The sequence below is a fragment of the Procambarus clarkii genome, chromosome 45 (assembly GCF_040958095.1).
Source record: "Procambarus clarkii isolate CNS0578487 chromosome 45, FALCON_Pclarkii_2.0, whole genome shotgun sequence".
In the NCBI taxonomy this organism is placed as follows: Eukaryota; Metazoa; Arthropoda; class Malacostraca; order Decapoda; family Cambaridae; genus Procambarus; species Procambarus clarkii.
In genome coordinates, this window is record NC_091194.1 from 5,799,078 (window position 1) to 5,814,106 (window position 15,029).

General features: G+C 36.9%; 1 protein-coding gene across 1 annotated transcript; it reads right to left on the reverse strand.

The window, feature by feature from the left end:
• Window positions 1-480: 480 nt before the first annotated feature.
• Window positions 481-15,005, reverse strand: LOC123770128 (uncharacterized). Its single transcript, XM_069301033.1, is given in 12 exon segments — window positions 481-618; window positions 1,576-1,641; window positions 1,981-2,418; window positions 2,670-2,908; window positions 2,910-3,792; window positions 5,203-5,342; window positions 6,319-6,401; window positions 7,186-7,412; window positions 8,956-9,061; window positions 9,682-9,814; window positions 12,082-12,256; window positions 14,798-15,005. Coding segments are annotated over 11 exon segments (2,535 nt in total). The 5' UTR covers window positions 12,253-12,256; window positions 14,798-15,005; the 3' UTR covers window positions 481-569.
• Between the last annotated feature and the right edge of the window lie 24 nt (window positions 15,006-15,029).

Genomic DNA, 15,029 nt, shown 5'->3' on the forward strand with positions numbered 1-15,029 from the left:
TTACATATATAGTTTGTGCTGTATTGTGTATGTATTTGCATATACAGTATTGTATAATAAGTAATTATCCTTGCCTAGATATGTTCTGCAATTTTACTGCCAAAACTTACTGCTTAAAACTTAAGAAAACATTAAGAGAATATAAAAATCCAATTACAAACTAGTATATTGCCAAAATGATGAACGTCTTGAATTTATCTTGATGTATGTAGTATCTGCTAGTAAATGTTCGCACAGCTGTCTTCAGTCAGGTGTGAGGGGTAGTGTTGCTGCAGGTTTTGCAAGTACAGTAAAGGATTGCTAAAGGAATCATGTATAGAGAGTTGCTACAGGAGTCATGTGTAGAAAGTTGCTACAAGAGTCATGTGTAGAGTTGCTGCAAGTTTTGTGCATTGAGGATTGCAGCTACCATGCACAGAAGATTGCTGAAGGTGTTGAAGGCAGAGTGCTGCCACAGGTTTTGTGCATAAAGGATTGCTACAGACGTTGTGAAAAAGAGGATTGCTGCAGGCATCAGGGATTGAGGGTTGTTTCAGGCGGTTATATGTCTATAAGTTGCAGATAACAAATCACATTTCTCCTCCATGCTCCATTTCAAGAAACTGGTTTCCAACAAATCTGGAAAATGCACATTGGAGTTTCAGTTATGAGAGTCCACCAAAGATAGTAAGGTTAATTATTATAGATTAATAGTGTCAGCATTTAAGTCTTTGCAATTTATTTAACTGTACATAAAGTTGGGGTACACACCATTCATACAGTACTTCTGCAATAATATGTTCTGCGTGTTAATACCTTTATATAAATTACACTATGTATCTATGAATACTCCACTGTATCCTGCTTCAAATGAACTTTCTATAAATAATTATTATATTATAATAATTATTTGTAAGATAAAGGTTACTTATGGTTTATAAAGGTTTATAAGATAAGATTACAGTAGTTACTTAGCAGGTTCAGAATATGTACTGTTTATACAGCCACTAATTACACACAGCTTTGTTGGCATAACTTTAAATGATGAGTGATTTGAGTTTTACATTTATGGAGTAATACTTAATACTATATGAGAAGACACCTGATTTATATTATTGGTTAAAGAAAATGTATCAAATGATACACTATTTTCTAAAGTGATACTTTATGATAAAGGGTATAGACTACTTTAATTCAGACTCATAGCTTTAGAGTTAACTAAAATAACAGTACAGATACAGTATTAAATATATTTTATATATTCAAAAATATACACGAGAACATGATACATTTTATGTTAAAATGTGTCACTGCTCTAACTGTCAGCCGTAAGTTAGTTATGGCTGTATGCCTGTTCACTCCAGCCACAGTTGTGAGGATCTGTATGAGTCACCTATGAATGAAACTAAATATACACCTAAAAAAATATCTTCATCTGGTTTATTGGAGATTTAACCATGTTCTCATGATTAGTGATATATAACAAATAAAAATATTAACATAAAATACAATATAGCATCACTAACAAAAGAAGAGAGAAAATGTATCATAATTAAGTTAATAACTCGTCCGCTTATAAGAATAAAGTTTACATACCCAACTGGGGAATCTGGTGGGGTGTCAACAACTGAAGCAGCCCTTGTTGCTTCTTCAGCAAACTGCCTGTAGAGAATACATTTTTTTTGTCATGAATGCATCATTGAACCCTATGAAAACCATTCCTCTGCTTAACACATTTTAAATATATTTAACTTCTGCAACATATTCCTATTTATCAATCATCATGCATATCCAAGACATAATCAAGAATGCTACATTAAATACTGCCATGGCATGGACCCTGCCATCTATAACATTGGATTACTTATGTAGTCAATTAAATACAGTAATAATGAAATTGTAGCTATCTACTGCACTAAAATGAATCCATTATATGTAAATGTTGCAAGTACTGTATATTTTTTGTACATATAAATATTGAACATAAAAATATTACAGTACCTGGCAAGACTTCGCCTACACTGCGGTGGATGTTGTCTGGAAGTAGCATGCAAAGCCTTCCGAGGAGCTCCAATGGGAAACACAAATGGTCGCCCTACTGGAGTGATAAAGGACTCAAATTCAGAAGTTTCTAGCATTCCACTTGGTGATAAAACTACATTATTTATCTTCAATCTCTGGTTAGGAGTTACAATTTGCTCTTGAGATGAGCTAGATTCAAAGCTTCCTGAGATAGGTTGATCTGGGGACCATATACGTAATCTTTGGCTAGGTGTCACAACACATGAATCCGATATGCTAGATTGTAAATCTTGTGAGAGTAGCTGATCTGAACAGAGCTGCAAATTTCCTAACATTTGCTGATAAGAACACAAATCATTATTTTTTATATTACAAGTGACTATTAGGTTCATTAGTCTGCCTGTCAAGTTTATGCAACTTCAGATGGGTTTCAAGATTCATACTAGGATGAAGAGATTGCATGTTAGATATGGCTAATGACTGCTTTGGTATCTGTGTGTGCAATTTCTTGACGAGAAGAGCTGGCCCTTGCATAGATTTACTTGTGGAACAACTAGGATGTAAAATATCTGCTCTTGTGGAACAGCTAGGATGCAATGTATCTGCTCCTGTGGAACAAGTAGGATGTAATGTATCTGCTCCTTTTGTAATACACTCAAGTTTTATGGGTGTTTTTGAATCTTTCCATTTGGGATCTTGCTTCTACGCTAGTGTTGATATCAACCACAAGAGGTAAGAGGGTTGAACATACCAAACTAGGACTCAAATCCTGGTTAACTGACCCCTTCAGGTCGTCTGCCATTTTACAATCTTCTTGCGAGTTGTAATTTACAAGTGAACTAGTATCTTCTGAATCATAAGTATTTGTGTGTACACTTTTTATTATGAAATCAGACGGACTATTAAATGGAAGAAATTGGTTTACTGTATCTTGGTGGTGTACTAGCTAGTGGGCAACAAGCAACAGGCGAGCCTTTTTTTTCACCATTCTCGCTAAGAAAGTTGAACACTTTTTCTTGCTGAATACTGAAGTTTCGAGCTTTCACATACACAGTGTCTGGCGTGGTGCAAGCATGAGGTGAGCTCTCATCTGACCTGGTATACATAACCTCATCCTGAAAAATCTGCTGTGTACTTTCACATATATCTGTAGCAGTGCTAATGGACTCTATATTGGTTTTGTCAATTACTGATGTACCATTGTCTGATCTTACATCATTAGATATTCTGCTTTTGTCATTAGAACTAACACTGGCTAGTTTAATTTTAACACACTTGGTTAATGGTTGACGTAACTCAAGAATACGATCCCTGTTACTGAGCTCCGAATAACTGAGGTTCCTCTTGAAGGGCCTGGCTTCCTTTTCTTTGAATTTTGGGTCCTGTGTTCGGTTATCACAAAATTGACAACCGTTGGTTAAGAGAAAGGAGTCTTTGTTAAATAGTGAACAAGTCTTAAATTTGAATGGAGTGACTGATCTTTTGATGCTTGGAGAATGGCAAAGTCGTTTAGTATGCGGTTCCTCACACATGCTCTCAGAACTTTGTGAAAAACGTATGTTTCTGGATGTGTCAGAGTTGCAAATATCAGCTTCAGAGCTTGAGGACAAGGATCTTGATAGAATTTGTACACTTTTAGGGATGAATTTACAACTGGAGTAGTGTGCAACTGATGTACCAGGCCTTGTCTTCGGATAGTGGAGTTGATCAGCCGTTGTGTTTTCCTCAGATAACTGGAAGGTGGCATCAGCAAAGGTGAGACGTTTTTTGCCAGCTGGAGAGTATAGCTTCCTGTAACAAAACAATATAACTGGGTTAGTGTTTGAGAAATAAAGGTTGCCATCAACAATTAGTATTGACTTAAGGTGTTATGTGATATCTGGTAGGTCATTAATGTACTGTACATGAGAAAGAAGAATAGATCAAGTATACTACCCTGTGGAATGTCAGTATTAACTGGCAGTGTGGGAGAAGTAGTGTTGCTCACGCACATTTTGGTGCCTGTCACGGAGATCAAATATATTGAAGGCAGTGACCCAGACTCTATAGTGATATAATTTAGCAAGGTTATTATGGTTAACAGTGTTAAAAGCCTATTGAAGGTTAACAAATTGTTCTATCAATTACAGGTACTTATTTTTATCATTTTGAACTGAATTCCAATTTCCACGCACAAGTGAAGCGTTTGAGTTCTTTGACTTGTTGATGTTCTTCTAAAGTTATTTTATATGTGATGAGGATTGTTTGTACTCATTATATTCTTCTGTATCAAACACCTGGAATTACCTCAGTGTAGTTACAGGTTGAGGGTTGCACTTGTGGTTCCTCATCTTCCCATTAATCTTTGTTATATAATACTTTGCAGAATTAAAAAATGCCTCGAGGGTGTTGGGATAATGATGGATCATCCTACTATAAATACTAATGGATGTACTGGATGGATTCAATGGACCTAGTATGAACACAGGGGAAACACGAACAAGGAGACACAGGTGGAAACTAAGTGCCCAAATGAGCCACAGAAACATTAGAAAGAATTTTTTCAGTGTCAGAGTAGTTAACAAATAGAATGCATTAGGCAGTAATGTGGTGGAGGCAGTCTCCATACACAGTTTCAAATGTAGGTTTGATATAGCCCGATAGACTCCAGAATCTGTACACCAGTTGATTGACAGTTGAAAGGCAGGACCAGAGAGCCAAAGCTCAACCCCCACAAGCACAACTAGGTGAGTACTGATGCCAAAAATTCATTCAGGGTAAGCCACTTTTATATGATGTATTTAGTAGATATATCTACTTTTATAAAGAATACTCTAGGATCAAACAAAGAACCACAGAGCAATAAGTTTTGCTTATCCCCTGAGAGCTCTTTATCTCTTTCATAAAGAGAAAGTCAGTTGGCTAGGAATATAGCTGATGGCTATAGATAATAGGGTTTGTATACAGAAAATATGTCACAAAAATGTATGTGAGACAATTGACCCAAGCCACACACATGAAAAGAAATGAAAAGATGATGTTTCTGTCTGTCCTGGACCCCCTATCAACTTACCATGACTGGATAAGGTCCAGGACAAACCAAAACACTGTCAATGTCTGCATGCTAGAAATGGTGGAATTTTTACATACACAGTATCTCACATCAGTTTGACAACTGGTCCCTAGGCATTTATATAGAGAATACAGAGACAGTTTACTAACTGTGTTTTCCATGCAGGTGTTTTCTTATTCCCTGTAAGCACAGATGCAGGTGTAGTGGAAGGTGTTACTTCACATTTGTGTTTCCTGGGTCTTGCAGCCGCTACTGGGGTCGAAGGGCTACTTTCTATTCTTTCATCCTTCTAGTAACAATAAGACACAAATGCAATGTTTACTTTTTACACTAATAATAATAATAATTATACAGTAATAACAATAATAATTATTTTTATTTATATAAAGTACATTTGAAACATACAATGGAGTATTGGTAGGTATTCAGCATAATTCATCTTCAGCCACAAATACACAAAGTATTTCAGGCATCAAACTTTTAGGCCTTGATAGGGACAGGAAGCCCTGAGAACCATCATCTTTAGTGGTCTTGACAGGGACAGGAAGCTGGTGGCTTGTTAAAGGTTCACTGAACCTTTGACAAGCTTCAGCTTCAGACAGGAAGCTGGTGGCATTGGTCCTGAAGATTTTTTCAAGTTGAATTTTAAAATGAAGAAAGTCTTAGGATTTACAGAATTTCAATTTGGATGGATATTTGTCTTAATGTTTTTCTAGTGATTAGGGCACAGTTATGCTCCAAAAAAACTAGGTTAAAACTGAACTTGAAGTAAAACACTAAACTGTCACTCATGAGGATTCAAACTTAGAATTTTTGAGCAAGCCTCTCCCCCTCCATTCTCAGTAGCTCCCCCATAAGCCTAAGTACAGTACTAACTAATCTTGTAAATTGTCTTTTCAGCCTTACGAAGGCAAGTAATCTTGTAAATTGTCTTTTGAGCCCCACAGAAATATGTAAGCTTGTAAAGTGTCTTTTTCTTTTTTGATAAATGAGTAGGACAGTGAGAACATATATCTCAATTCACCACCAAGAGAAGCTGTTCTCCATGACACCTGAAGATCCTCCCACAGCACTCATCATGGATTTTCCTTTTGAAAATTTCAATCTTATGATGAAAAGTATAAGTGAAGAGATATACATCTTCAGTTGAAAATAACAGACATTCTGGAGTCACAGCTCCATCTTCAGTGCTAAAATAAAGAACAAATACAATACAACAGCTAAAACATGCATATATATTATCCACATCATCCTCTCTAACTAACCTGCCTTGGTGTGCAGAATCCATTCTGCTCACATGCAGTAGTGACTGATGAATACTCTAACCCATTTGCCAATTCAAAACAATCTGAAAAAAGTAAATATTAACCAGATTTTAATTCAGATTTTCTGAGTGTATTCATTATTTTCCTTATGAAGGAATCACCTTAGATGGCATATTGCAGCTTACTATAGTATTTAGGTAAATTCCAGGCATAAATTACATTCTATACTGTATTTGTAAAAATATACAAATACTGTACATGGTAATTTTCTGTGTTAAGTAGGAGCTTACATATAATACTGGGGGTACTTCTGCCAGAGACAGAAAGCCTGTTCGGTTGTTATAAAATTTTATATTTATATAAATTATATTTGAACGTGATACACTGGAGCATTCGTAGGTAAACAACGTAAATTATATAAAGTCACTATAATACTGTACAGTACATCAAGCATTTCAGGCTTTATATAATACTACTGCATGAACCAGACCCACAAAACTGAAGCCAGGTCAAGACGGGCACTGAGGTCAGATCCACATGGAGCTGCCAAGTACAGTACTCATATTCTGATGCAGCACCAGCACAAAACAGCAGTATCAAGTACCAGAAAGAGTGAGCCAGCCCAAAAAACCTGAAACACTTATCTCATCTCACACCACTCAAGCTGTTGGGAATGGCAAAGAGTGTCAACATGACGACATGGACCTAAACTCAAAAGAGATAAGATCCATATACTGTACTGCATAGTACAGCACCAGGGGCAGGTCTATGGAACATGCATAACCATCTTCCTCAGTCTCCATTCTGAATTTACATCTATAATACCATACTGTTTACACTGACAAAACAAAACATGTTTTATCTTACCCTTCGTATCTGCTTCACTTGTTACATCTTTGACTTGGGCATCTTTGTATCTTGCCGCGGTGATGAAGCTGGTTGAAGAGATACAAGCTGAGGCGGCTACAGTGGGTGTGACTGAAGTGCAGACATCAGGCTTAGTGTTTGTACAAGACTGGATCAAACTGGTGAAAAACATGCTGGCAGCACCACCCACATTGTCCACCAAGTACTGTTCCAGCTCACTAGGGGACCTGCACACATACATGGCATTTAGTACAAAATTCAGAAAAATTATAAATGGAGTGTCCCATTGTACTGTCCTGGGACATCTATTGTTTACCATATTTATGTTTATATATTATATATATTTTATAATAGAAAATTATATTATAAATAATTGTAATTATAATTATAACAAAATAATTATAATTATAACAATTGTTATAAAAATTATAAATATACAGTACAGTATTATAAATAACTGAATCCTAGAGGATTCAGGTAACTCCCAGGTTACATTGCTCTTACTATGTCGTGGTGTAGTGGTCTAGGGCATGTGCTTGGGAATATCAAGAGTGAGGGTTTGAATCCTCTTCATGGCTCCAACGGATTTTCTCATTGATACATATCACGTTAATACAATGACATACAGTACATAAGTAGGACTGCGAACAGGAGATGCTTTTTCACCCACAGGGTTATAAACCCATGGAACTGCCTACCCGCCAAAGCCATAAATGCCAAAACTCTGTTTACTTTTAAAGTACGACTGGAAAAGATCATCAAGGCAAATGGGGGGGACCTTCGACAAGCCACCGGCATCCTGTCCTCATCGAGGCCACTAGTGTTAGTGGCTCTCAGGAAAACTCAGGTAAATATATTTCTACATCATCAATACTCTGCATATTAGTGGCTTTATATACAGTGGAACCTCGAGTGACGAGCGGCTCCAGTTACGAGTATTTCGAGTACACGCAAGCCACTGGCAAAAAAATTGTCTCGACTGACGAGCTTTCCCGCTGGTTCTCGAACACCTCTGACGACAGTTTTGTTGTTGTTTCGCAAGACGAGTTTTCCACATGACGAGCTCGGTGCCAGAATGGATTAATTCGTTAATCGAGCCGCCACTGTAATTTACATTGTGAACCTATGAGTACGCCATTGTATGTTTAAAGTACATTTTACGTAAATATAAATAACTACCTGTACTGGTACTGTATTATTATTATTATAAATATAAATGAATATTATTATTATTATAAACTATATTGACTGATACTGATGACATTGCTAAAGACACTACATTGAGTTTTTTCAGAACAGTACTGTATTAACAAATAAACCAGAAAATGCGATAGAATAAGTAATTTATTGGCTGTTTATTTATTCGGGAGACTTAGGCACTGTCTCTGGGAAAGTAAGTTATGCTTTAGCTCCTGGGTCTGATCCCTCTGAATATGGAGCTAATGATTGTACAGTACTGTATCTATGTATTACTATATGCACACCCTATAATTATTTATAGTTATACATACTGTATACCTAAGTCTTATAACTTCACAAAACACATTTTACATGGATATCACTGATTTGTGTGTGATAGTGAGATAATTAGTGATGCATTACACAATGCACACATCTTGTACGAATATGCATTTCTAATCCCATATGTTATTGCCTTGCACATTGTGGAGTCACCAAGATGTGCATCTGATCCTTACGCACAATTGTCTGGCACATTACGGCATCACTCATATGCATTCCTGATCCTTGCACTTTGAGACGCAGGCATACCTTATATTCTTTTCTGCATCTATGAGGAAGCGGGCATAAGAGGCACGAGCATGGCTGAGAGTGAAGAGAGCAGAGTTGTAGATGGCGTCACCTTGGTCCACACCTGCTGCAACAGTCAAGGGCACTCACTTTAGCTGAGGTTAGTGAGGATTGTCTTTACTTCTCCATCATACAAATTACTTTTTACTGCACTTCTCTCACACAATATTGATATACAGTATTACTATACTGTACTTACAAAAACTATTGTAATCTCACCATTCACACTAACTATTGCTATTTATCTTAAACAAACAAAAATTACTGCCTTTTCTCAGGATGCAATGCCACAACAGTTGCCTAACTCCCTGGTACCTATTTACTATTAGTTGAATAGGTCTATTAGGTGAAAGGAAATGTGCTCAACCATTTCTTCCGTCACACCTGGGGGATCAAACCTGGCATCTGATTGCAAGTTGAGAATGTAGCTACTTTACTACAAGATCCTATCTATACACAAAGAACGTATATACAGTACTACATATACAGAATAATTACAAAAAACGTGCAATTTGATTATGCATAAATATCTACTAGGAAAATGAAACAAAAGTTCTGAATGTTTTGTGTTTCAACACATTATCAACACAGTTCAGAAATTTATCAAGAAAATTTCAAAGCATTTTCCTAGTGGATACATACTCACAGTACAGTATATATAAAACAAGAAAAATATCTTAAACTAACGCTTCTTGGCCAGTAGGTTGGAAAGACAGTCTTCCAGCTGGGAGGTAAGGTGTGAAGTTTCAGAGACAATCTTCCGGATGGAACGTAACTCCTCTGACATTGGTAATGCTGAGTTCAGCTGACTTACTGATTGCTGTGAGATGGACAATTATGTAACTTAGTGACACTTTAATAGACTTTGAAAAGTAGTTTTGTATAGCCCAAAGTGCAAACAAAAATGTTATTATGAAACATGAATTTAGTAAACAGCTATAATAATAATAATAATAATAATAATAATAATAATAATAATAATAATAATAATAATTTTACTTTTAAAATATACATGAGAAAATATTAGTAGTTTATTTGTACGCACACAGGTTGCAAATTAAATGAGGGCACTAATATGCAAAGTGTTTCAAGCATAATTTAAGATTAATTAGTTATTTAGTTAATTAGGTAATTATTATAATGTAATTTCTTTTATAATTCATATAATTTATCAATAATTTTTTTTCTAAAACCTTTACATACTCACTTTCTTATATTAATTATATTTATTTCAAATAATTCCTGTTGTATGGGACAGGAAGCCTGTACTTAGACTTACCGAAGTCCGTATAAGCCAAATACTGACTTTTCCCAGGATGCAATTCACAACAGTTGCCTATCTCCCAGGTACCTATTTTAATGCTAGGTGAACAGCAGCATCAGGTAAAAGGAAACATGCCCTACTATTTCTGTCCTACCCAAGTAATGAACCAGAATCCGTCGACTGTAAGCCAAGGCTTCAACCACTATGCTACAGGATACATATAGTACAGTACTGTATATGCAAAATGACATTTTAATAATAATAGTAATAATAATACAGTAATAATAATAATATGTAATAATAATATTAATATTAATAATAATAATATGTAATAATAATAATAATAATACCTGTACTGTAATGAAATTTGTTAATATTTTTTACACAAGTGTACATACATATGATACATGAACAGAGTAACATAAGTAACAGAGTAACATTTGTTACATAAGTAAGATAAGTACAATGCACAAAGCCCCTAGAACGCAGTGCATTTCGGGCACTTAAGATCGAACAGCTGATTGTTTACACACTTTAAAGGTTGGCTGAGGAAGACACTTGACACTAAACAAGAAGCAACATAAAATTGTTCAGAAATTTAGCAAACGATATACAGTTTTTTGGGAGGGCACAACTTAAAAAAAAAAAAAAAAAAAAAAGAATTAGGAGAAAATGAACGAGTGAAATGGGGGTATACTGTACTCAAGATTAAATAAGATATGGTAGCAAAATTTTAATTGTTGAAAGATTTAAAAAAACTGTATTTGATAATGGACACAGGCACTACTACTGTACATTATAGAATATGTAGTTTTAGCAATACAGTACTGTATTACAGAAATAATATTAACGTTATTAACAACAGCAAAATATACAAAGATGGGTTTTTCATATTGGATCTTCTTAAGCTGATACTCATAATGTAAATATAATGAGACATATGTGGACAGGTTCTTGGATGCTACAAGATGATGCACACATCAGGATTAACCCTCAAACAGTTTCAATGGCCATCTGCAATTACAGTACCTGCTTTGCTCAAATTACCAAATGCAATTTTTTTGACATTAGTTTTGTGAACTACTGCACTATGTGTCATATGCACTACACTGTAGGACTTAATTAGCTGAGCCATTTACCTGGTGGACACAATATCCAAGAGCAATGCCAATTCAACGTTGAATCAGCATTCTCAATGTTAATTCAACATTGAACTAATGCCACTGGGTAATGGGCAAAGGTTAGCTAGTACAGTATTCTGAAGAATGGTACACTGCTCTGTCTTTGGTGCCTTTTCACACATAAATGACACAAGAACTGGATGGCTCTTTCATTTGTCACTTTTTCATTCTCTGTGCAGTACTTGGTAAACCAAAATGTTCAACAGAATTAAAAGTACCAGAGATGAAAGTGGACAAGTATGAGTGGGAATATATTGAATGTGTTTATCCAGTAATATGTCAGTTACATACAATTGACACAGTCATTTTTGAATCTTGCAATTTTAAAAACAAGACAAGGCTATGGATTCAACCTCAAGAAACACAGGTGCCAAAAAAATATATATGAAAGTTCCTTTTTACAAAGGTTAAAACAGTTGGAATAATTTAAATGAGAAGTTGGTGGTTGCCAAAACCATTACTACAGAATTTTCAGTGACATGACAAAATGATAGAGAAAATGGGTCACCACAAGCATAGCTCTCATCCTGTAACTGCACTTATGTAATTACTGTACTTGTTACTGTACTGTATCAGGAAGTATTCACCCTTGTCATTCATTAAAACAAACATTAAACTACTAATAAGTGTTACAGCACTTACTTTGAATCTGGCAGAGTACTTGGCATTCCGAAGTGCTTTAGTAGTTTTGCGCATTATAATAGGATCTTCCTGGTCGGTTTCCCTCATGGTATCATCGTGTAGCGTGCTGCTAGCTGAACATACGTCACTCTCACCCACACCATCAGGCCAGTTTTCCAAATCTTCATTCATGATTCTGAGCAGACAGTAGAACAGGTTCTGCTTAATTTTCATTATCAATGCTTTCTCTCCTTATGCATTTCTGTGCATTTCTTTATAAAGAGCTGACAATATTTTTTTAATATATACATCCACACTTAACTTTGAGTCACATGTTCCAAAGCTAAAACAGGTTTGTACTGTCAGTATATTATCATTAATATGTACACATGAGATGTATGGAATACTCATATTATCCTGTTTCTAAAACACACTTTGACCTGATACACCTATGTTTTATAAAAAAATTCCTTGCATATACATAAACAATGTTGTCTTAACTCTACAGCAACTACAAATGTAGTTAATGTACACTGAATCACTTTTCACCATTTATTTTACAAATTCCTACTTTATCAGAGGGCCACCAACTCCTGTGGCCTTTACAGGGCCCAGAATCCAATTGCTGCCAACGATCCAATCTTTATATTATTCTGAGAGGGCTGTCTTTAGTGGCACCCCAAACTGCCTGCCTTATTAGTCAAATGTACCCTACCAGTCTAGCCCCATCAACAGAGGCAAGAGGAGTCTGGAGATACCAAATCAACCCAGGAAAAGAGGAAAAATACCACAAAAAAGGAGTGCCCCAAAACAAGCAACTGAAAGAAATGAAAAAATTAGTAGGAGCCGTGATGAGGATTCAAACCTTTGCTCTAGGTACTGGGAGGCCATAAGGGCTTCCTGTCTCTGTTGAGGCCACTAGAGTTGGTGACCCTCAGGGCTTTTTCTCTCCACCAAGGCAACTAGAAATACCAGTCTTCAGGACTGCCTGTCTCTGTTGAGGCCACTAGAGATGGTGACTTCAGGGCTTTCTGTCCCAGTCTAAGCCACTAGAGATGGTGGCCCCTCAGGAATTCCTGTTCCCGTTGAGGCTACTAAAGATGGTGGCCTTCAGGGCCTCAAACTCCCGTTGAGATCACGAGGTCAAAGATGGTAGCCCTTGGAGCTTCTTAGTTCCTGTTGAGGCCACTAAAGATGGTGGGCCATTAAATTATCCATAATGTGTGCCACATAGTGAAGGCCAATAAACTACCTAACATGTATGCCACAGAGTGAGGGCCACTAAATTTCTTGCCATGTCTGCCACATAGTAAGGGCCACAAAACTACTGTACCTGCCATGTTTGCCACAAAGTAAGGGTCACTAAACTATCTGCAATATAGTAAGGACCAATAAATTACTGTACCTGTCATGTCTGCCACATAGTAAGGACCAATAAATTACTGTACCTGCCATGTCTGCCACATAGTAAGGGCCCCTAAACTACCTGCCACAACCTAACTTCAGGCATAACTTAAGTTATACTTGAAATGCACTCTGCATATTAGTGACTTCAGGCAATGTACCTGCCTTATCTATGTATATTCCTCCGTTCATGTATCATATGTACGTTCATTTGGGTAAATAAATTATCATTATTATTATTATTACCTCCATTTTTTGCCAAATATATAGGCCTATTACCCAGCTACAAACGTTCAAGCTGCTGGCATGTGAACTTAAGCCTATGTTAACACCTTTCAAAGCTCGCCAAAAAATTAACACTATAAATCATACAGTAACCCAGATAGGCCTATGCTGCATGTGGGTGAGCAGCATAGGGTAGGCCTACCCATGTGGGTGGGCATCATGGAGTAGACCTACAAACCTACATGTGGGTTAACAGCATTAAGTATAGGCCTTTCCATGTGGATGGGCAGTTTCAAGTAGGCTGGCTACCCATGTGAGTGGCCAGTATCAACCAGGCCTACCAATGTGGGAGGGCAGCATCGACCAAGTCTATTCATGAGGGGGCCAGTGTCCAGTATGAGAAATGAGTAGGCCTTATGCATGAGGATTGGTAGTATTGTCTCGGCCTAACCCATGTGAGCGAGCAGCATCCAGTAGGCCTGCCCACATGGATGTACTGTACATGTAAGTTTGAACAGACCTATCCCTGTGGGTAGATGGCATTGTGTAGACCTATATAGGTGGGCAGAATTGAATAGGTATACCCATAAAGGCGAGCATGTAGCTCTGAGTAAACCTACTCATGTGGGTGGGTGGCATCAAGTAGACCTATTCATGTGGGTAGGCATAGTCCAGTAGGCCTACCCACGCCCACATCAGCCGACTACCCAACCACCAATACAATTGATGGTAGAATTTACTAACCCAGACATAATGAGACATCAAAACCTATCACGGTCTTAAGAGGTGATGAACCACCTCAGGTATATCAGCCGTTTCACGTTAACGAAAATAAATGCTAAATGTGAACTAAGCCTATGACAGCCTCCAGCACATACCGGCTGATATAAAGCTTCCTTACAGCGTAAATTGTTGTATGGTAAACCATCTCAAATATAGGCAGTAACAGATAAATTATAAAAAAAAATGGTCAAAATGAGTTAGGCCTATATCAGCCGTCATTGTATATATGAGGGCCTCTTATGGTTAAATGGTGAAGAAAGCCCAATATTACAACATTAATTACCGCCCTTTATCTTTAATACGGACTGCAGGGCGTTGAGGGTACCTGTGACTAGGCTAGTGTGCTGTACACGACGCTGGACGACGACGCACGACGACGCTGGACGACATACGTCTATCTTTCCCGCGCGACCTTGCCTCACTGACGTTCCAGCGTTACCACATAATATTACATATATCCAGCATTTATGACCATTATTCCCTATACAACCATAATTATTAACGTAAATCATCATCTATATTGCCCGAGGAAAGCTATAGTAACGTGTAAATGGGTT